Below are 24379 nucleotides of genomic sequence, written 5' to 3' on the forward strand. Positions count from 1 at the left end.
AAAAAAAAAAAAAAAAGAAAAGAATGCCTAGGTTCCTGATATATCTCAGGAAAATTTTAACATACGTATCCATAATACAGTTTTAGAGAAAATCACTATAATTTTATACCTTAACAATTTTTCTGGGGTGAAAAATTGTATTCACTGTTGTTTCAACTTGTGACACCAGTAATACATTTCTGACATCTCCATCCCCAGGTGTAGAATGAAGAGTCTCAAACTACTGCTTGGGCCATCAAACTCTAAACTCCCTGGGGAAGTACCCAGGAGTTCAATTAAAAATTTCTAAGCACCTCACAGGGCTGGGAGTTTATCAAGGCAGTGAATGGCCTCAAGTGACATAATGATGAAGTACTCAGTACATGGTAGAAAGTTGACGACACAGAGCTGAGTTGATATTGTGGGGGCTGGAGATATCACTTAAGAGTTGGGGGATGGGAAAGGGCAGCTCAGTCAAATGACAACAGGATTCTCCTTTCTAGATGCTGATACTGTGTAGGGTACATACTAAGAATAGAGGAAGAGGATTCCAGCACTCTGTTCAGTCTGTCTAGTAATCTTTCTTGTTTTGAGTCAAGGTCTTTATGTGTGGCCCCAGCTGACCTCAAACTTGCTACACTACCAGGTTTCTCTCTAAATTACAATCCTGCCTCAGTCTCCTGAGTGCTATGATTACAGGCATGTGACATCCATTTGTCCTACACTAGCAGACCAGCTCAAACAGAGGAACAAAGAGCTTAGAGTCACATGTCTAGAGTAGGGATGAAGAAGTATTCCCATGATAGTGGGGAGGGAAGAATTCTAGGAGCAGATCGTGTAACTTGTGTTACAATTCTGCACAAATGAAAGTGTTGGCTTTCCAAGTTACGAAGATTATGTGTGCCTTTCTGTGTGTACCTATTCAAAATACATACTTTCCAACTCTTCCAACAGTCACCAAAATTTTACGTATATAAAAAAAGCTTGAGATGTAAACCATGAAAGCAGTACATATTGCTTAGCTCCAAGTAAGCAACTTCTAAATCTGAAAATATGTTTCTCTCTACCAGTAAACAAGTTATTCAGCATAACTAGGACTCATGTGAGATAAGACGGGCCTGATAGCTTTTCTGGCTGCCTCTTCTTGATCTCTACTTCTACAGACAAGCATCAGGGAGAATGGGAACGGTTGCAGGACAGGCATAAGCCTAAAGCAAAGCCTAGGGAGCATGATAAGAATAGCAAGCCCAAGCAAGCTTAACCAAAGTCTTCCTACTGGTTGCTGGTCAACATCAGGATTTAAAGGCTCAAAGAAAAAAACACTCATCACAAACAAAAGAAATCCAAACAAAGAAGACACTATAATCCTAGGGGGTAAGATCATTTCTAGCTTTGATTTCTGATTAAAGAGTTCAGGCCTAGCAGAAGGTAGTTAAGCATCATTTGTTTTTGATACATACTCGTTTTGCATACTCGTTTACAATTCCAAAAGAGCCAAGGGAATATAAGCTAAACCATAAAGTTAGCGCAGGAGCTCCCTGAAGAAAAAAACCCACTTCTCAACTTACTAGAGAATCTCCACATGTGAACAATGGTAATAGGGAGTGAGTTTAAAGTACTATATTTCATAGGTGCCCAAGCAGGGAATGGGACATTATTTCCAAATTCAAAATACCTAAACATTACCTGCACAAGTATACTATTTACTGGGAATAAGTTTGTCTTAGCAAATTACTGGTTTTTAAAGTGTCAACTCTATTGAGACCTTGGAACCCAAATATTTTGTTCCCTAAAACAGACCTTTGGACAAAGTGGGAGAGAAATACCAATGTGAAGTTAGAATTTATATGTTCATAGAAAAAAACACTTAATTTCTTATTCTACCTATTTGAGAGAAGGTTATATTATATTCATGTTGAATTAAGTAGGCAGTCTATTAACCCATGTCCATGTTTTATAACTCTGCTTATATGAGATGTTCAAAGTGATTAAAGTCATACACGGTAATTGGCAAGAAGAGAGGACTAGAGAGTTATTGTTTGATATTACAGTTTTAGTTCGTGAAAATGCTCGAGAAATGGTTAGTGGTGATGGTTGTACAATAAGGTAAATGTATTTAATGACAAGAACTACACACTTAAGAATGGCTAAAATATTAAATTATGTTATATCTGTCCTATCACCACTGAAAGCATAGCACATAATACTTGTAGAACCTAGAAGGGTACCAGTTGCTCAAGCCTGTAATTCTAGCTACTCAGGCTGAGATCTGAGTTCAAAGTCAGTCTAGGAAGGCAGGTCTGTGAGATTCTTACTTCCAATTAACCACCAAAAAGTTAGAAGTGGATCTCTGGCTCAAAGGGTAGAGCAGTAACCTTAGCAAAAATTTTTAAAAAACCCTTAGGGACAGTGTCCAGTTCCTGAGTTTGAGCTCCAGGACTGACCAACACATATAAACACACAGACACACAAACACACAGACACACAGAGACATAGACACACACACAGACACACACACACACACACAAACACACAGACACACACACACACACACACACACACACACACACACACACACACACACACAGCTAAAGAAGGAAAAGATTTATAGAACTTCCAAAAGGGAAGAAATTTGCTTGTAGCTAAATCCTTTATCTCCTCTCCATTGTTTTGCTCTAGTGTGGAATGTTCTGTCTATACTTATCCCACCAAACTCAAGACTTAATTCAAATGCTCCTCCCTGATTTTAGTGTTCATGCACTTGGGAATACTGTAGCCAAAGGTAAGTGAAGCAAATTAGAAACACATAGTTAAGACTGAAGAGAGAGGCTGGAACCAGAGATGTCAATTTAGAAGCTGTCAGAATATAATACATGGAACAAACCAGGGCAAATACGCAGAATGTAAGGAACTTACTGCAAAATACTAGTGTGCTAAAATATGGGGCTTTGTAAGGGATGTATTGCATTAAGTTTAAAGCTGTTCTTTGGGAAAAGACCATTTCAGCAAGGCAAAAAATTCATTTTCGATTTCCTTCAAGTTTTATAAGAAAACACTAGACAAATATTTGAAAGACTATGCCAGGATACAGAACATATACTGGATGTAAACACATATAACATTTCAATGAAAACTAATGAGAGAGCCACAAAATGTACGGGCTCTATTTTGAAATGTTTTACTTCTTCATTCAACTTTTTAAAAATAAATATTGGTGGTAGTGGTGGTGAGGGGTTGTGGGGAGGCAGTGAAATTTCCTTAATAAACAGAAAACTAAAGGCAGTTTCAACAGCAAATAAAGGCATGATTCAAATTCTACTCAATGCGTGAGTGAACTTCATTTTAAGATTTACATTGAACTAGCAAAATATTTAAAGATTATAAAAGATTCTTCCAATATTATGAGATCAGAAAGGAAGGGTTTGCTTATTTTAGCCCTCTTCATAAAGACTAACTTTGTCTGTCAAGAAAATCTGCAGTGAACTCAAATGAAAGGAAAACACTGTGGTCACACTGATGTGTTTGTCTGGTTTTCACTCTTGTTTTTAAAAATGAAGTTATACAGTGAGCTCAGTCAAAATGAATACCTTGTACACGTTTGCATGTCTCAAGGAAATCACTACAACTGCATACAGTTTTAGAGAGCATATAATTTTCTCTCAAATGCTTTTCCTCCTGCTGACAGTGAGGTCTTAGTTATGTAAGATGTCCCATGTAAGGATAACCTGAGAAAAACCCATGTCCTACATTGGTCAATTAATATGCCTCTGTCATCTAAAAGACAAGAATGGGTGACAATATGTATGGTAAGTCAGTTGACAAAGCCAGACCCAGTTTATACGAACAGGACATGCCCTAGAATTATGCTTTTTTCATTAAACAGAGTCCTGTTATATCTGATATGAATTTTTTAGTTTAGAAAGATAAAGAAATGTTAGCCCACACAGATTATGACTTAATGTAAGTGGAAAGTAAGAGTTGTCCATTTGAGAAAACAATTCAAATAAATAAGATTAAAAAATTACAAACTCACAGGATTTTTCTCATTTCCTGTGTATATACATTTATCAACATATATATTAGTGTATACATACATAATATTGATTTTAAATTGATTCAGAATTCAAATAATATCAACCAGATGCACAATACTATAATTTTATAATAAATCATATTTTGCAAAGAAATGTTTTACTCAGACTTCAATTAGTGAAAGATAAAAGATCAAATTTATCTTAAGAATGGAGATTAAAAATATTTCAGTTTCTTCTTTTAAGAAATACCTTGGACAGGGCTGGGAAGGTGGCTCGGTGGTTGAGCACTTGCCTTGCATGCCTGAGGCCCGGGGTTCGATTCCTCAGCACCACATAAGCAAAAAGAAAAAAGCCGGCAGTGGCGCTGTGGCTCAAGTGGTAGAGCGCTAGCCTTGAGCTGAAGAGCTGAGGGACAGCGCCCAGGCCCAGAGTTCAGGCCCCACGACCGGACCCAAAAAAATAAATAAATAAAATAAAAATAAAATAAAAAAGAAATACCTTGGACAATGTATTATGTAGCTAATTGGTCTAAATATATTGTATAATCAAACTTTGAAATAAAGTAAAAAATTGGGTTTCTATTTAAGATTAAGTACTGCATGACCAAACTACTGTGCTAGGCTTTGAAGGCATTTTTTTAAGTTGAAAAATTAAGAAAAACTACAGTGTTGCAATATATTTTTCATGAGAATACTGGTTAGGAATAAATAAAGGCTATAAGCAACCACTGAAAAAAGCTATATTAGTGTTGATTCTCAGTGTATACCCATTTTAAATAGTCACTCAAAAATAGTTCATCTGTTATAGGTGCATAAAAACTGGAAGGGTTGAAGTTTGTTCTAGATTAAGTCAAGAATTATTTGGATTCAATTCATAAAAAGTAAGCCTGAATGAGCAGACACACATAATCCTCATCAACCATAACAAATATAAAAGCAATTTCCTGGGATTGCCTACTACCAACCTGCTGGGAGAACAGAGAGGGTGCTATACAAATATTGAGATTGAGAGATGATGTATATTGTATAATATATATTATAATCACAATAATTATATAATAATATACATAGGAATACAACCTTCCTGTATAGCTAACATAATCTAATTAAAAAAATAAATAAACCTAGCCAGGTGTGAGTGGCTCATACTTATAACCCTAGCTACTCAGGAGGCTGAGATCTGAGGATCATGGTTTGAAACCAATCTGGGACGGGAAACTCCATGAAACTATCTCGAAACAACCATCAAAAAGCCAGAAGTGAGCTGTGGCTCAAGTGCTAGAGCACTAGCCTTGCGCAAAAAAGCTCAGAAACAGAGCTCAGGCCCTGAGTTCAAGCCCCAGGATGGACAAAAAAACTAAACAAAAAACAAACTCTGCTAAATTACAGTTTTATAAACAGTTAAGAAAAATTCAATATAAAGCATTAAAATTAGTAAAATATAGTATAAAGTAATAAAATATATAATCCATTGTATTATACTATGTTGCCATAGTATACAATATATAGTATATAGTAGTATAGCATCTAGAAAAAATAGTGAAACTAAATAGAAATTATCAGTATTATCACCTCTTCTTGGGAACCTTTCTTTCATATAACTCTTGCAAAAGAAATAACAAAACAAAAACAAAAAACAAAAACAAAAAAAGAAGAATACGAGTGACTACATGCTTCCTCACTCCTTTTTTTCTTTTCTTTTTCTATTTTTGTCAGTCATGAGGCTTGAACTCAGGGTCTAGGCACTGTCCCTGAGCTCTTTTGCTGAAAACTAGTGCTGTACCACAGTGCCACTACTGGTTTTCTAGTGGTTAATTGGACAAGAGTCTCATGGACTTTCCTGTCCCAGGCTGAGTTGAACCACAATCCTCAGATTTGAGCATCCTGAATAGCTAGGATTACTTGCATGAGCCACTCACAGCTGGTTGGATTTTTTTAAGAAAAAAATATGTATCTTCCATACATGTGTATCCTCTATACACTTCAATCATAAAATTTATCCTTGTTTTATGCAATACTGGGCTGTGAGGTCCTGGCCTAGAACTTCTTGGTTCATTTTTATATCTTTAGTATCAAGAACGCTGCATGACAAATGGTGGCTGTTTAAATATATCTTTTTACTGTGTATTCATCCCTATTCATTGAATTCATGCCATAATAAAATAAACCACCCTTTGATTTTTTTGTGGGTTTTTGTTTTTTTGTTTTTTGCCAGTCCTAGGGCTTGAACTCTGGGCCTGGGCGCTGTCCCTCAGCTTCTTTTGCTCAAGGCTAGCACTCTACCACTTGAACCATAGTGCCACTTTGGCTTTTTCTGCATATGTGGTACTGAGGAATCAAATCCAGCACTTCCTGCATGCTAGGCAAGCACTCTACCACTAAGCCACATTCCCAGCCTAAACCCTCTGTAAACAGGTGGTGAAATTGATGATGCACTTCTATATCAGTATTATTATAAATATGTTCAGGTCAAGAAAACAATTATAGCCAAGCATAGTCATGCCTCCCTATGATCCCAGTACTCAAGAGACTGAGCCAGGAGAATTGTGAATTCTAGCTTGGGCCATATCTGGAAAAGGGGGTGAGCAAAGCAGAGCAAATCAGCAAGAAGCAAGATGGAAGTGTGGGAGATAGTATCTTCAGCATTTACTACAACAAAAAACAAGCAAAAACACTCATACACAAACCAAAATAACTCAAGGGAGGGGTCCAGGGCCCATTTCATAGGAAATGGACCCTAGAATGAATGTGAAATAGCACAGTGGAGCCAGAGAGTGCAGAGTATCCTTACAGAAAGGAAAGGCTCTCAGGCTAGATCCGTAAACCTAAATTTGAGCCACTAGGAGACCTTAGGGGAAGAGAGAGAGAGGGAGAGAGAGGGAGAGGGAGAGAGGGAGAGAAGGATTGAGAGAGAAGAGAGAGAGAGAAGGGGGAGGGAGAGGGAGAGCGAGGGGGGAGAGGGAGAGGGGGGGCGGCGGCATCTGTAATCGCCATTAGAGAGCAGTGGCTTGTTCCAGCACCAAGCAGAAATATTTATCATCTGTTGTTACTCAAAATCGACAGCCTCCCTCCAGAATCCTAGGTTGTGGAAGACAGGGAAAGGCGAGTTCCCGACCGCTGCTGCAAGAATGCCACACTCTGTGTGTCCAGCTCAGAATCCAGCTCTGCAGCTGTTCCATGTCCATCCATACATCACACAGCTTGCACCCTGGCCAAGCAACATCTGCACACCAACTCTGTGAGCAATGAGTGCCACCTTGAACTCCAGACTCTGACAAAGTTCTGTTACCACACGGTAATTTACCATACCTCAGCCAACTGTTTTTACCATTTTAGTAAACCTCAGCTCTCCTGCCGGCACGGGAAGCACCAAAATGTCACTGCACAAGCGCAGACATGTTCAGCAGTTCAGGATGGTGTAGCGCGCCTAAGCCTGTATGATAGATTTGTCTGTGTCGGCTGCTGCTTTTACCACACCTCACACACCTACTTGAGTCTCGCCACCATCATCTGTCTCACAGTGAGCCGCAACCGAGGCTTCAACCTGTTTATTCTCTACGCTTTAATACGTACAAGTTCTGACACTGAACCCTGAAAGCCAAAAAACTCTTGGCACGTTCTCTCCAAACACTGGTCTATTACACACGCCTCCATTGGTTTCAACTTGAGGTGTCATGGTTCTGGAACCAGTACAAATCCAGTTTTGAAACTAGTTATGGTAGCACATGCCTTTATAATCCTAGTACTTGAGAGGCAGAGTCAAGGATGATCACAAATTCAAGGCTAGTCTGCTCTACACAGCAAGTTCAAGGCCAACCTATGATACACAATAAGAACCTCTCTGAAAACACAGAGAGCTAGAGATGTACCTTAGGGATAGATTGCCTGCCTAGCATGCACAAGGCCCTGTTTCCAATCCAAGCAACACAAAATGAGTAAATATAGGTATATAAGCCCAACTTCAAGAGAAAACATATAATTCCACTTCATTCCATTTTAACAAATACTAAGTTCACTATAGCTGTGGATTCTACATCTATAGACACAATGTTAGGTCAAAAAATACTTCACAAGAATTCCATGTGTGTTAAACTGTACAATTTTCTTGCCATTATTCCCTATACTACAAAGTATAACCACTATATCATAGCATTTAAACTTTATTACTTACAGTAAGTAACCTACAGATGCAAATATTATGTCATTTTATATAATATACGTGCTCATTCACTGGTTTTGCATTTGAAGAAGGGGGGCTGGAACCATTCTCCTGAGGATGGTGTGGTTCAGTTGTACTTATCATGTGCTAAATATCTGCCATATTATATGCTAAGTAATATGAATATTAAGACTGGTTAACTCTCCTACCATCAAGGACTTCACACCTGATGGAGAAAGAAACATGTGAATAATCACCATTATTCAATGGAGTAAGTTAGATCCTTATATATGACATCCATTTTAAGGCTGAGACAGACTGAACTGTTGAGAATAGTATGGAAATCCAGAGGGACATTTTTCCCTGACAGAGACGATGTCTTAAGACCACCTGCACTTCTTGTCTCCTATCAACCCAAAAGTTTAGATGTTAAAAACAGTACATCGGAGCATTGAGATCGACTCAGGATAAAGGTATCCAATTGAACAATGGCTTATTTGGTACTATAAATGCAGCTAGAATCTACCTAGAGGTCAAAGACCACCAAATCCTCTTTTAAGACATCACCTCTCAAAAAGCTAGAAAAAAACACAATGAAAATGCCTTATGATTTCAATAATACAGTACATATATTACCTTTAAATATGATCCATAGTATTTTGTTACATAGGAACTGTCACACTGGCTCAGAACTGTTATTTCTTGCTGAATGTCTTCTATTTCATCCTCGGCTTCCTCAAGGTCTATGATTTTAATGGCAACCACTTGCTGAGTACGATTATCAATGCCTTTGAAAACTTCTCCAAATGAACCTTTCCCAATGCGTTCTAATTTTGTGAACAGTTCTTCAGGATCAGCTATATTATTCTGAGGGAAGAAGGAAGAGAGAAAGAACATGGTTTGAATCAAAAACATTTTTAAGGCAAGAAAATCAATCACTTAGGACAACATTTCCACAGATTTTCAGTTCATTCTTATTTTCAGTTGTATATACTTAGGAAGAATCATGTGATCATTTGATTTATGTATATTCAATGTACCATGATCACATTAATTCACATTCTCATCTGCTTAAACATGTATTCTTTCTTGTTGTTTTTTCAGCATACAAATTCCTTTGACTCCCTACATTTGCTTTGTGAGAACAATTATGATCCTGAAAAGCCAGCTAGTCTGTATTCTATTGGACCACCCACACTAAGGAGGCTTAGCTGTTCCTGCTGCCCAAACAATCCCATGGAGCAAATGTTGTTGGTGGGGCCTGCCAAAGGCTTGGGCACTTCTTTAAAAATAAAACAGCTGATTATACACAGTTTGTACATTAATGCAAATGTGGCATTAATGAAAGAACACATTGCTTGGGCTAAGGTGAAATATTGAAAAATTCAAATATGCTTCCACTAGTACCTTTAAACTCTTCTTCTCTGTCTCTAAGATATGTCAGGCACCTTACTTTTGCTTTAAATAACCATTCTAACAACCTGGAATCTGATGGAGAGAGAAATGTGTGAATAATCACCATTATTCAATGGAGTAAGTTAGATCTTTATATATGCCATCCATTTTAAGGTTGAGACAGACTGAACTGTTGAGAATAGTCTGGAAATCCAGAGGGATATTTTTCCCTGCAGAGACAATGTCTTAAGACCAGCTGCTCTTCTGGTCTTCCATCAACCCAAAAGTTTAGATGTTAAAAACAGTACATCTAAGCATTGGGATAGACTCAGGATACAGGTTTTCAATTGAACAATGGCTTATTTGGCACTATAAATGCAGCTAGAATCTGCCCACAAAATACTCAAAGATTCAAACATTTTTTTTTCTAAAATTGGGATCTTTTCTGTGTGTAATGTTCTCATCAATAGCTGAAGTAAGATTGTATGCCTTTATTAAGAACTTTCACCTGCCTGGTCATGGAGCCACATACCAGCATTAAGGAGGCTGAGGCAGGAATATTACAAGTTCAAGAACTACATAGTAAGACTGTGGGACCAGGAGAGAGAGGAGGGAGAGGGAGACAGAGGGGAAGAGAGACAGAGAGAGAGAGAGACAGAGCATACTTTAAATAAAAGCAGAGGAAACAAAAGCAAAATGAAACAAATAGAAAATACTTGGAACCATTCAGCAGACCAAAGGATTAATATCCAGTATATATACGGAACTTGAAAACTCAACAACATAAACCCTAAAAATAAGAAATACAAATGGCTGACAGGTTTATGAAAAAATTCTCAGTATTATTATATCATTGGCCTTTAGGAAAACACAAGTCAAAAACTATAATCAGATACTCTTAGGGGCAATGCCTGTGTGCCTATAATCATATAAAATAATATTTATTAAAATGAACTCCAGGAAATAGGGGAAACCACCATAATCAGGTATCTAACCCCAGTTAGATAATGGCCATTATTATTTTTTAAATGTTGCCTAGGGTGTAGAGAAAAGCGAATTCTCCTACAGTGTTTGTGGGAATGTAAATTAGTTCAGCCACTATCGAAATCAGTATAGAAGTGCCTCAAGTACCTAAAAATAGAACTACTGTATGATCCAGGTAACCCACTCCTGTGTATGTACCTGAAGGGAATTAGGTAACCATATAAAAGACACACCTGCACACCATGTACGTTGCTAGTCACAGGAGGAAAGATGTTGAATCAGCCCAGGTACCCATCAAAAATGTGACATATTCTAGCTTATCGGGAGACTGGGATCAAGCAGGATGTACAAGTGTATAAGTAAAAGAAGGAAATACAGGGTCTGGGAAGGTGGCTCAGTGGTAGAGCGCTTGCCTTGCATGCATGAGGCCCTGGGTTCGATTCCCCAGCACCACATAAGCAAAAAGAAAAAAAACCGGAAGTGGCGCTGTGGCTCAAGTGGTAGAGTGCTAGCCTTAAGCTGAAGAGCTGAGGGACAGCACCCAGGCCCAGAGTTCAGGCCCCACGACAGACCGGACCAAAAAAAAAAAAAAAACCAAAAAAAGAGAAGGAAGTACAGTATAGCTAGGCCCCAGTGGCTCACACCTATAGTCCTAGCTACTCAGGGGGTCTGAGATCTGAGGATTGTGGTTTGAAGCCAGACTGGGCAGGAAAGTCTGTGAGACTCTTCTCTCCAATTAACCACCAAAAAGTGAGGTGTGACTTAAGTGGAAAAGTGCTAACTTTGAACAAAAAAGCTCAGGGACAGTCCTTAGGTCCTGAGTTCAAGCACCTAGACCAGCACCAAAAAAATGAATTGGAGAATATTTGATACGAACAGGAACTAAGCAAAAATTCTACTCAAATTCAATTTTCTCTAGGAGAGAAGACTATGACACAGAGAGGGAGGGCATATAGCTCAGCAGCAAAGCTCTTGTTTAGAATGCTTAAGGCCTTGAGTTTGATCCCCAGCACCACAAATAAATAAATACAATAAATTGTTGAAGTTAGTTAACTAGTTAACTAGTGGCAAAGCTCCAACTTGAACCCAAATTTCTTGATTTTTCTTGTCTATAATTCCTTTTGTATAGCTTAGATCTACTTGTAACTTAAGCACCTCTCTTTTGCTTTAAAACAAAAGCTATTTCCATTATAAGCAAATAACACAATTATAAAATGTGTATTTTGTTTATCCTAACGCTTACAGAAGTTAAAAAATTGAACTTCCTAGAATTTGAAAACTGTTGCACATTTTCATCAGGTTTATCCCTGTCTTGAAGTATATATGCTTCTTACAGAACACACATTGCCTCATTATTGTGGTAGAATATTTAACATTTATTCATCATTTTTAATATTAAAATATACTGTTATTAACTATAGTCACCATGTTGTAAAACAAATCTTTTGAACCTCTTCCTCTCATGCAACTGAAATTTTGCATCCTTTAACCAATCATTTGTTTCAGCATGGAGAAACTGGCAGGAAGTTAAATTAAGTGAAGTTAAAGGATATAATGATACATACTGCATGATCTCATTCATATGTGACATTTTGAAAAGTTCATCTCATAGATGCCAGAGCTGGGGGCAATTGGATGTCAGAGAAAAGTTGGTCCAAATAATATATCATCATTTTGAACCATCATGCAATTGACTGATACCTATACATATGCACAACAGCCACACATATTAGAATCTTAAATAAAAGTGATCTGTAAATACTCTTGACTTTCTGTCAAGGACACTATACTTGGACCATTTTTTTCCATGCCAGTAACAAAGCTGGAATGGGCCAGTCCCCTAGAGTGTGGGAGGCAGAGTTGCAATGGTATTCCATATCATGATTCCCATAGGATCCCATGTCAGCATGCCAGCAGCTCCAATTCCAGCTACATCAGTGATTTATTGTTGACTTCAGTAACCCTTTAATAGTATGGTTTCCACTTCCGTTCATAAAATAGAATCAATGGATGTGCCCCAAAATTTAAAAAAAACCTAATATTTGCTGTCAATTGTTAAGTCTGTGTTAGGTTTTCTGTAGGTCGAGAATTGTTGAAATGACCATGTGAATGTTCAGATTATTATATTAATGAAGAAGATAAAACAAATGCTGTGAGTAGAGTATTTCTCTACTTAGCTCAACCTCAGGCTCATATTACAAGTATCTGATAAGATTTTTATAGAATCCTTACGAGACCTCTGTGATTTATAGTTCTGAAGGAAAATACTTAGCTTCACTATATTTCATGGATGACAGAATAAGAACTAAGATAAAAATTAAGTATGTCTGTATGTGTTTCAAATTAAACAAAGAATCTTGGCTTGAGGTCACATTCCTTTAGGTGGTCAGTCACTCAAATTTGTATTTCCAGGTTTATAAGAACTCACTATATTAAACTAAATGTATAAAGAAAAGTTTTTTGTTTATTTTTATAATATGATTGTATTTTTATGTCTCTCTCAGAGGTAACTATAACTTGCCTGTGGGACATAAAATTGCAGTCAAATTGTGAGATTTCATGCGTGTATATATCATGAGATAAATGAAATGTAGTTCAAAATGCCATTACAACAAATCTGTCTCCCTTATGGTCTTCAGAAAGCATTTTATCAGCTCACAGATGAGTCCCTTTCATTACCCACGCACTTAAAAGGCAGTTTTGAGATGGATGAGGTCAGCACTGCAACTCTGTATTTCTGTGGCAAAGCAAAAACTCAAAGATCCCACACAATACTGTTCAGCACTCTTAAGGCAACCATTTAAACTTTAAGTAATATTGGACATAGCACCAAGAAAAATGTGCTCATAAAGCAGAAATAAAATTAAACATATAAGTGCTTTTTCACCTTCCTTCTATTATCTCTTTTTAAGTGCATCTCATTAACACAAATACTTAGAATGCAAATATTTTGGTAAAGGATAACTTTGTTAAAATCATTACAAAAGGTTTTGACACCACTGCATGAATAACAGCACTGTGAGGAGTGTCTTCTGATTAGCAATTGTGACTGTACTTTATCTTTAAGAACAAAAGAATAATTGGTAATATTCCTTCATCTTAATTCCTCCTACTCAAGAGAAGATAGGAGAAGAGCCTCCTAACTTGCAGTTTTTCTCTTTCCGCAGGCTCTGATCACAGGGAAGGAACAATGAAGCATGCAGAACACATTCTGGGTGGTGAGGAATGAAGTTCTCTACATATGTTTGTAAGACAGTTCAATTCACAGTGCTGTAACAAGGAATGAGACATTTCTTTTGATTCTATTGTCATTTTTTTACCACATACTGCTTTTATCTAAAGTAAGATAAAATATAAAAGGAATGAGAAAAATTTAACCATAACTATCCTTAAGAAAAAAAAAACAAAGTCACAAGAGGCAGCACTTTTGTTAACTAAATTTCCCAAATATGGAGGTCCTTGTACTTCTGTTATTTTAATTGAGGGCAGAAATTTCAGATTATTTTGTTTGGCCAGGTAAATCATCCTGGGCCTAAAATATCTTAAATGAAAGGAAATAACTAATTTTATCTTTTTTTTTTTTTACTAATTCTAGGATCTAAAGTTCCCTTAAACCTTTAATTATATCCATGGGTAAGGGGAAGAAAACATCCTGCAAACAATCACGTTCTTCTCTCAATAAACCAAAACTCAAGGCTATCATCACAATAAATGCTGGATGTAAATTCCATTCCATCATTTAGCTTATTTCTCTCTGACCTTCCAGCCATTCCAAAGGGAAAAAAAAGAGGTCTGGTTTCTCATAAGTACTATAGAGGTAAAGAGAGCAAAGAGGTCAGGCAAAATTGGCTTAATTTTGCTTAGCCTGGAAATTACAAGAAATCGACGATTAAATGTCAGCTTCACCATCTGTCTCATTAGAGAAAGTGGTGGCTTCGATGAGCTCTCAACTCCTTACTGTTTTGAGCCTGTGTGACTCTGTAAAGTATTAGAAGCCAAGTGCCTATGTTCTCCTCCCTTTGTCTCTTACTCTTATCAACCTTGTTTTTGAAACAAGGTAATGGATGAAATAACTTGGACCACAGAGTCAATTCGACAACAGTATCCAGTGGCTGAAATGAAGAGTATTTAATAACCCATTAGGCAGGGAAAAAATTGGAATCACTACTAGGCCACATGCATGTCCCAACTCTGGTAAAGTCATGAAACCAAGCTAAAAGCCCAGCAGAATGAGTCACTGTCCACATGTGTCTCATTGTGACCATGTCCTCGAACGAGTAATGATTCCTAAGAGAATTGAATGATGGCCAGGAATTCAACAGAGACAGGATCTAAGAGTCTATTTATTCTTCCTCTGCTTTGTGATGTAAATTCATTTAGAAAGCTAAATATTCAGAAGGTAGCATCGTTATATTTAAAACATAAATAGAATGCAAATACCCAACAAAGCAGACTGTCCGAAGAGACACTCAAGTCCAGTGCTTCAGTAGGTAGTAGCTTGGACATCCAAACAAATGCTCTATTAGGGAATGACTCCTTTTCCTCATTTCTGAGCTTTGACTCATGCAATTTTCTCAATGGATTATATCCTGCCTCTCTTCCATCTCTAGATAGCCCTGTATCTTTAATTAAAACAACATAACAAAACCTTCCTAATCCACTAGAGAAATACATTGCTTCTTTCTCTGCCCTCTCACACATTGTTCTTTATGCCTCCATTATAGCACACTTTTGATTAAGCTTGCAATAGCCTTCATTGCTATGACCTTTCTATTTTCAACATTAAATTCATTAAGTAAAACTCTGTGTTACTCAGCACTAGGGACCCTCACAGTACGTATTTTATCCATTGTAGACCTTGGATATTCACTGGGTATTTAGCTGAGGAACCACCTAGAATGAAGTCTTTGGCCTGAAATTATCTTTCATTTACCATTTTTTGACTTTTGGTGCTAGGGAGATTATAGTCAATAAACTGAAAGATGTTAAACTAGGTAAGACATTTTTAAGTCAATCCTTATTCTCCTATGCAATTAACATAATAAAAGCTTCCCAAAATGGATATAATTTTAGTTCAGAAACAGCAGATTTTGAGATAATATAAAGATACACGCAAGGAAACCTGACAATAGCCACATACACAAGGATGCCCATCAGTAGGGTATACAAATGTGACTGGATGTATATCTGTAATCACAATTAACTAGAGCATATAACTATTGCATGTCCTGAGGCAGTCTTAAATTTCATATTTGAATGTTGAGATTAGAAGCCTCCAAGAGCCAAATGTGCATTATCACTCACAGGTTCACCTCTTTTAATTTAGTTGAATCAAACACCATATAGAAACACACAATTCAAAAATGGGTCAGATTTAACCATGAGCATTAGTGTTAAAATTAGAGGGATTATTACTGACTAGACAGGATGTTACATAAATATGTCCTGGGATTGAGAATAAGCCCTCACTATAAAATATTCATTCAGAAAGGGGGAAAAAGGCCATACAATGAAAGGAAGACAAAGACTCTATTAATATATAAGTGGTGAAACAGGTACCCTAATTTATTCAGGCTATTATTTAATCAAACCCACACAGAGCACTTTAAAATGATAGACAGTGAGAGCCTCATTTATGCTATCCATATTAGAGGTAAGATAAAAGGATGCCACTCTAGTACTCTTAGAAATAAGCACCTTAGGTGAGAATCTAAGGCAGCAACCCATTATAGCAAATATCGAACTAAAACGGATAATGTTATGGTGAATCTTTAGCACGCTTATTAAAATGCATTGGATTAAAACAAAATTGATCTGCTCACTGCCTATCTGCTTTTAGATGCAGAAGTCCAATTAAAATCAATAGGTTTGAAGCTGGTAAGCACAGCACTAAATTATTAACACCATGAGTCCTTTTAGAAAATTAACACTGATTGAAAAAGTGGAATTTTACACAGACTTACCTTTTTATTCTTCATGAGAAAATGGCTGCAGAATAATTTCCCTCCAACATTTCCCTCCTTAATCAAATCTAGACTCTGAATGAATTTAATCAAATAATATTTCTGAGGAGTTAGCCAATGGAATTTTAGGACTAAGGAAAATGATCTCTTGGGCCCTGCTGGCTTTAGCATCCTCTGATCACAAGAAAGTGATACTTGATGGCATGTTGGCATCAATAGCAAATTATTTTAATAATCCTGGCAGGAAGAATGGAGCTGAGAAGAGATTATAAAAGAATGATCTCTAATGTGATAAACTCCTTTCATTTCCCCATCATTAGGAATGTCATCAGCATGTGTTATTTATGTGTGCACATGCATGTGTAGGGTTAAAAGAATGCATATTGTTATTTCTGAAAATCTAAGCTAAGAAGAACTACTACAAATGAGCATAAAAGGTAGCTCTGCAATGGATACCTTAAACTTGTATGAGATACTAGAGAGCTTGTTGGAGTACCTCACCCTCAATGATGATACTTAAAATTATTATTTCCTTTGTTTTGAATTGAGATACCATTCTTCTCCCCCTCTCCCCAAATCGATCTTGAGGCTTGAACTCAGGGCCTGAGTGCTGTCCCTAAACTTTTGTGCTAAAGGCTAGTGCTCTACCAGTTTGAGCCACTGCTCCACTTCCAACTTTCTAGTGGTTATCTGGTATCACGGACTCACCTGGTTGTACTGGCTTTGAACCATGATCCTCAGATCTCAGCCTCCTGAGTAACTAGGATTACAGGAGTGAGCCACCAGCAACTGGCTCCATTCCTTTTTTTTTAAGCCCTAAGTATTGTCATAGTATTACAATTTAGAAAGCTCTTCTATTTTTTGTTGTGAATTAATCTTCTCTAGAAGCTTCATATTTCCTGAACTTTTTCATACCTACCTCTATCCTTCCCCAAGACCCCTTGCCATGATAACCAATAGCAATCTGAATGTCCTAATTGCTGTCCCTACAGGTACACAGGCTCCACTTTTTACACTCATTGATCCTGATGCCATTGCTGCCACCTGTGCATATTTCCAAAGCACAATTGCAACTTTTAACAAATTAAATGTCTAAATAAAAGGGGAAATGCTTCTTAATTATGAGTTATCTACCAATGAATTGAATCATTTCATTGTTAACAATGATCATAAACATAAAGCTGATTCTATGTTTTCTAGTCACATCTGACCAATATATACCAGTGTGAAAACAAACCATTTTATCAGTCAGTATTTACAGTCCTGGTCTATATAGCCATCAATTTCACAGAACTAGGATTCCCCAATAAGGATTATCAAGATTTGGTGCCAAATTTGCATACATATAAAATCGGATTTTTTTTCATTTCAAAAAGTGTTATACAACCTGCGCTGATGGCTGGCACCTGTAATCCTAGCTTCTCAGGAGGCTGAGATTAGAGGACTGCAGCTCAAACCCAGCCTAGGCAGAACAGCTTGTGACACTTTAATCTCCAATCAGCCACCCTAAAGCTGTAAGTGAAGCTAGAGCTTTAGTGGTAGAGCACTAGCCTTTAAAAAACTAAAAAAATAAAAAGCTCAGGGACAGCATGCAGGCCCCAAGTTCAAGCCACAGGACAGGCACATGTATGCACATAGACAGACAGACATGCACATACACATGCTATCTAGGAACTTTAAGAATCATAAGGTTTTGGAGCTGGATATATCCCTTGTAAAACATCTGGCTTTTATGATTTTACTGTGAGTGATTTCTAGCTGAGGTTTAGCAGGGGAGGACAATGACAAACAAGCAATCTTAGGAGAGACACAAATCACAATGTTTCTTAATTAGTTCTTGAACTGCTATCTCCAAAGTAAGCTTGATGACTGATTCAACATAATTAAAACGCTGTAAGCATTGTCTACTCAAAAAGGTCTGTGATCTACAACTTGAGCAGACTTGTACCCTATCATTTTACAGCCCTAACTAGAGAGAAAGGACCATTCACCAAAGAAATCCTCACTGCCCAATCCAAAATGACTTAAAAAAAAAAACATTGCGAAAAATACAACTCTCTTTGTCCATTCTGGCCAAGGCTAATTTCTTTGCCTCCCCTTGTTGCCATTTTTCACACCCAGTCTTTAAGTTTGCTCAGTTACCCAGTGGGTACATTCCTGGCAATCTCTTTGCAGCCTAGCTTAATCCATCTTTCCTCAGGATTTCTACTCAGGCTAGTATGGAGTCACTGACAGCTTTCAACAGATGAGTGAGAGAATAAATGCTGTGCTTCAGGTAATTCCGTCATGTCTGCACACAGCCTTGAGTGTACTTAGTGACAAAGGCCAGAATGACACGATAAAAGAAGGGTTGAGGCCTGACACTTACTGAGAAAAATTGCTGATAGAACTTCATGATTAAACGTGGAAAAAAAGGAAATCAGCACCAAGTTACAAATAATGTCTGCTGGCCTTGATAATTTTGTGATTTACCAGTATATGCTTTACAGCTGACAGCACCTCCCTGGTTAAATCAAGGAGCTAAGTGGCATTTGATAGAGCTTGATTATTTCCTATGCTATGATCTAATAATATAAGTGCATTTTTGATTATTATTCTCCTTATTGCTGACAAGGTACCTGAGATGATAATTGTAGGGTGAAGACACTTATACCATGCAAGGATGAAACAAGTGTGATTGTATCTGACACTTATTGTTGGCCATTCATATCCTTCTGTACTAGATACGGCCATTTAGCATAAAATAATGATAAAAGCAATTAATGCTCATTCCTGCTTGCCCTTATTCCTTTATGAAATTCACCCATTTTTTCTTTCTGTAGAAAATAAGAGAAATATTGAAATGTATCTAACACACATATCTATTCAATTACTTATCCATTATCATTAGCAATATACCTTTCCACATAATTTAATCATTAAAATTAATTTTGAAAAAGGGTGAAAAAATGCAGTCATGGTACTCAGTAAACAGTATGTGGAAAATGATCTATGTATGCAACTGTAGACAGGAATGCAACAGGGAAACTGGGAGACAGTAAAGGAACGGGTGACATTGCCCAAAAAGAAAATGTACTCATTATCTGACTTATGAAATGGTAATCCTTCTGTATATCACCCTAATAATAATAATAATTTTAAATTTATTTTTAAAAAGCAAACAAAATGTCTGTATATTTACCATAATGTGAGGGCCTTCCTTGAAATCAGCGTTATAATAATGGTACTAATATATAATATATAATGCAGTTGTCTTAGTAAGAGAAAAAATTTTCTGATAAATCCCTAACCTCGGTGTCATACCAAATCCTTAACTTCAGTAAAAATACTATAAATCTTTATCTTTCTTCTGGGTGTGTGTGTGCGTGCGTGCGTGTGTGTGTGTGTGTGTGTGTGTGTGTGTGTGTGTGTGTGCTGGTCCTGTGGCTTAAATTCAGTGCCTGGGCACATCCCTTAGCTGTTTCCACTCAAGGCTATGCACTCTACCACTTGAGCCACAGCTCCGCTTCTGGTTTTTTTGTTTTGGTAGTTAATTGTAAATAAGAGTATCAAGGTTTTCCTTCCCTGGGTTGACTTTGAACCACTATCCTCAGATCTCAGCCTCCTAAGTACCTAAGATTACAGGCATGAGCTACCAGCTTCCGTCTAATCCTTTTTATAGATCAGCAATTCTTGATGGGGTTCAAGGTCCTAAGATAGATTTGGGAAACTGTTTCTGAAGAGGTCCACATAATAAATATTTTAGGCTGTGTAGGTCAAGCACATATTACAGTTTCTAAGTGTCACTACTACTACTACTACTACTACTACTACTACTATTACTACTAACAATAACACTTCTTTTTCTTCTTCAATTCTTCAAAAAAAGTATGGAAAAAGGGCTGGGATGTAGCTCAGTGACAAAAAGTACTTGTCTTGCAAGTTCACTGTCCTGGGTTCAATTCCCAGTACCAAAAAATAAAAGATAAATAATACAGTTTTTAAAAATGTGTAAAAAGTATTTTAGTTTGCCAGTACACAGATTGCAGAGATAATTTAGCCCTTGGCTATTTGCTAACTGTTGCCTGAGGGCCACATTGTATGTACTAAACTAACTCAACTGCATGGAACTTCAGTCTTAGTTATATGTCTTTCTTAGGAAAATTGAGAAAAGAAGAACTCAAACCATTTTCTTAATGTTACAGTTCATATAGAAAGCTTCAGTTGAGAAAGGCTACATTAGATTAACCACGCTTCAAAAACACTATTGAAAGAAGGTGAGTGATTATTATGTTTTAAAAAGACACTCTGCAGCAGTGGTACTCACTAGACACTACATTGAAAATGAACTGTATAATTTGTGGGCAGAGATGGGCAGGGAAAATTGGGAGAAAGTGAGGGAAGGAGTGACACTGTCCAAAAAGAAATGTACATTTTACCTGACTTATGTAACTGCAACCCCTTTGTATATCACCTTTATAATAACAAAAAGAAAAAGAAAAATATATACAGACACTCAAAGGGATTAACTAGGGGGAATTTAGACATCTAAAATTGTAAGCAAATATCCTTTTGTCCAAAGCAGAAGGTAAACATTATAGACTTACTATCTCTTAGTAGAAAATTAATTATACAGAGTCAAAAGGTAAATTGCACATTAATTCCCTTGGTAGCAAAGGAATTATGTTTAATTCAAAAATTGCTTGTATTGAGTAGCCCATCCCTCTGATGTATAAATAATTGTGCATATCCTAGTTTTACAAATAATGCCCTGGTCCTAATACCTGATGAGGATGTCACAACTTAATGGTTATCTATGCATTCTTCTTACTTTTCAGCTGAGGACATGCTTGGGAGGCATTATTTTATAGTACAGTGGAATATATATATATATATATATATATATATTCCATAGCATCCTTCATCTTCATAGGTAGAAGGCAATGATTTAGTACCTTCCTGGGGAGCAAACATTCTCCTGCTTGCAAAACACTTGGCTATATTAAATAGCAATATTCATTCACAATGAACATATTATCTTTTCAGAGAAAGTTTTTAAGGCTAACACTGTACCTTATCATTCAACCACGATCACCCCTTATACTATAATTGCATGTCATGCTGTCATTAAAAATACACACATTAGAGGAATCAAATTTAAATGCTTCTTGCTATTGAGATTGAGTCAGATCCCAGACATGTAGGTGGACAATGAGACAGAGTTGCTTGTGTTCTACAACGTGAGGAGTGGGCTGCAATCTCTGGATAGAAAGCAAGCAGTGGATTTTGAGGTGTTTTATTTTTCAAAGTATGAAGACATTTGTACTTTTTAAACTAGTAGAAAGTTAAGATCAGTAATAGAAACCAGACAGTATTTAGAATCTATCAATGTTCTTTGAAAAAAGTAATTAGACTATTACTACTACTGAGAAATTTTCCCTCAGCCAAAAACGTAAATCAAATTGGTGCTAAAAAGTCATCAGGCAAACTTATTTTAAAGTAAATCTGAGATGCTACTCAACCTTGGAATGCTCTAAAGAACTATTTTAATCATTCCCCGAGGGAGAACTTTAATGCCAGAACCTTCTGTAAAAGAAACAATAATATTAAGTCCAGTCATTTGAAAGCAAATCTCCTTTCTCATTTGCCTTTCCTCCGCCCCCCACCCAAGCAGTCTGAATTAGCCAAATAAAATCCAATGATATTCTGACATTTTTCCTTGCTAATAAAAAGTATTCCTTTAGCTACCAAGGAGGTGGAAAAGGCTACCCCAAAGGATTCCAAGTGTCCAGAAACGATTTACATACCACCCAAACTGCACATGTTAAATAGAAAAACAACTGAAACTAGAATGCTTAAGTCACTATTCAGTCTTCTCAGCTTTCACCAGCTTCTCCTAACCCAAAAAGACACTTTATATTTTTAACTGTCACCATAACAAATTAATTATGCAAATCAGTTCTATTACACAAGTCATAAGCAACAGGAAAGAAATGAATTACTATTACCTCCCCAATTTCCTTTTCTGTTAGCTTTTTCTCCCCTCTGCAGAAAGTAGAGAAATTTCCCATTCTAAAATAATACAGTGAATTCTCAATCTTTAAAGCAAAAGGATTACTTTGCCCTTTTCTTGGAAATAATGTCTTTCTCTTCTTCCAGAGTCCAGCATTTTTCCCTCACCTACATTTTCAGGTTGCTCATGAGGTAGCAGTAATCCTTGGATATTATGAAATTCTACCTTTCCCAAGCACGGTTTACCCAGCAGACTCCCAAAAACGATGCCTGAACCTCAGCAGATAAAAGATCCATAGCAACCAGCCGTGATAGTTTTTCCCCCCACTTGCTATTACCAGAAATCACAGTCCAAAAAGACGACCATGGAGGTGTCACCTATGCTAAAACCTCAAAATTGATTCATTACTTAACTACTTGAATCCCACGTTTTCATTTTATGTGCCCTTAGGGAAGCTTGTGACAGAGTAAAAAAGATCTTCAGTGACAGTCACCATTTTTCATAAAGAGATAAATAGTTAAAAGAAAAAAGCAGCTCTCTGGGTGCAAGATTTTGTTTGTCACTAAAACTGACTTCAATGCTTGGTCCCTTCAATTCTCTATCAGTTTAGAATCTATAGTGTGAAGGACTTATAACAAATTTCGCTTCTAAATCAGAGTGTAGATAATGATAGCAAGTTTCTGTTAACTAGAAGTCATTTGTATACTGCTCAATATCTCTGATCTTACTAACGGCTAAATGGATTTGTATTTATCAAAGGCAGTTTCTTTGATGCAGTGATTCCTTGTAAGACTATTTATTCCATGGAAAAAAATAAGCAGCCCATTGGAAATCTTGATAAATGTAATCCTACATAATGATCAATTCTAGTTCACTAAAACTGTTTAATACTAATATTGAATTCCATTAAAAATTATTTCCCATGATTTGTATCCTGTATAGAATGCACTGCTGTGGATTCAATTCAAATATCAAAGGCAGAAAGAACAATCTTGATAAAAGTGCAACATGTGTCACAATAAAAGTGCGTGTAAAATCCTCATAACCTTCTTATACATTTGCACATAGGTAAATGTACACCTTTTACCTTAGAGCAAATACAGTCAATGAGCGATTCTATATAACTATATTTTTCATATAACAAAAATATTTAGCAACTCACGAATCCCACATTTTTTACTGAAAATATAATTTTTACACAAATTTTCTTTTATGCAGATTTTCTGTATAAAATCATATCTTTCTACATTTTGAGCCATCTTTCACCAATTTTTGAAAATATATTTTCATATTTGTAAAAATGTTATATCTGTAATTGGTACAGTTAAATAAAGACTCATCAAGCAAAGGTTGAGCCTTAGCTTTCTTTTTTGGAATAGATTAAATGTGTTTACAAGTAGAAAATGTACTTCATGTGCAACACATTGTGTGTGTGTGTATATTATGCATACATCCATCTGTCCCTCCAGTCATTTATCATTTTCATCAATAGAAACTTCTGTTTTCACAAAGATGAAAAATGGGTGACAAGACTAAATATCTCAGAAAACACCAAAGAAAGCTGAAGTGTAAGGTGAGCACACTTAACTTTTCACATCCAAACAAATTTTATGCTCTGAAGAGGAATCAATTACCCTAGTGAATCTAAGGATTTTTCCTCGTGATAAATACATAGCTTAAAACATTTTAAGAGAAAAAGGCTGGGTATGTAGCTTAGTGGTCAAGCATGCACAAGGCTCTAGGTTCAATCCCCAGTAACATTCCCCCTTCAAAAATAAAAATAAAAAATAAAAGTAAAAGCTGAGTGTGGTGGTGAATGCCTGTAATTCCAGAACTCAAGAATTGAAAGCAAGAACATGATGACTTTGAGGCCA

General features: G+C 36.7%; 1 protein-coding gene across 1 annotated transcript in view; it reads right to left on the reverse strand.

Moving 5' to 3' along the window:
* Stk26 (serine/threonine protein kinase 26) overlaps window positions 1-24379 on the reverse strand; it is a 50691-nt gene that overhangs the window by 13162 nt on the left and 13150 nt on the right. Inside the window, exon 3 of the mRNA XM_013018174.1 lies at window positions 8808-9038. Coding sequence (XP_012873628.1) covers window positions 8808-9038 — 231 coding nt within the window. The remainder of the gene's footprint in view (window positions 1-8807; window positions 9039-24379) is intronic.

The sequence above is a fragment of the Dipodomys ordii genome, unplaced genomic scaffold (assembly GCF_000151885.1).
Source record: "Dipodomys ordii isolate 6190 unplaced genomic scaffold, Dord_2.0 Scaffold38, whole genome shotgun sequence".
Classification (NCBI taxonomy): Eukaryota; Metazoa; Chordata; class Mammalia; order Rodentia; family Heteromyidae; genus Dipodomys; species Dipodomys ordii.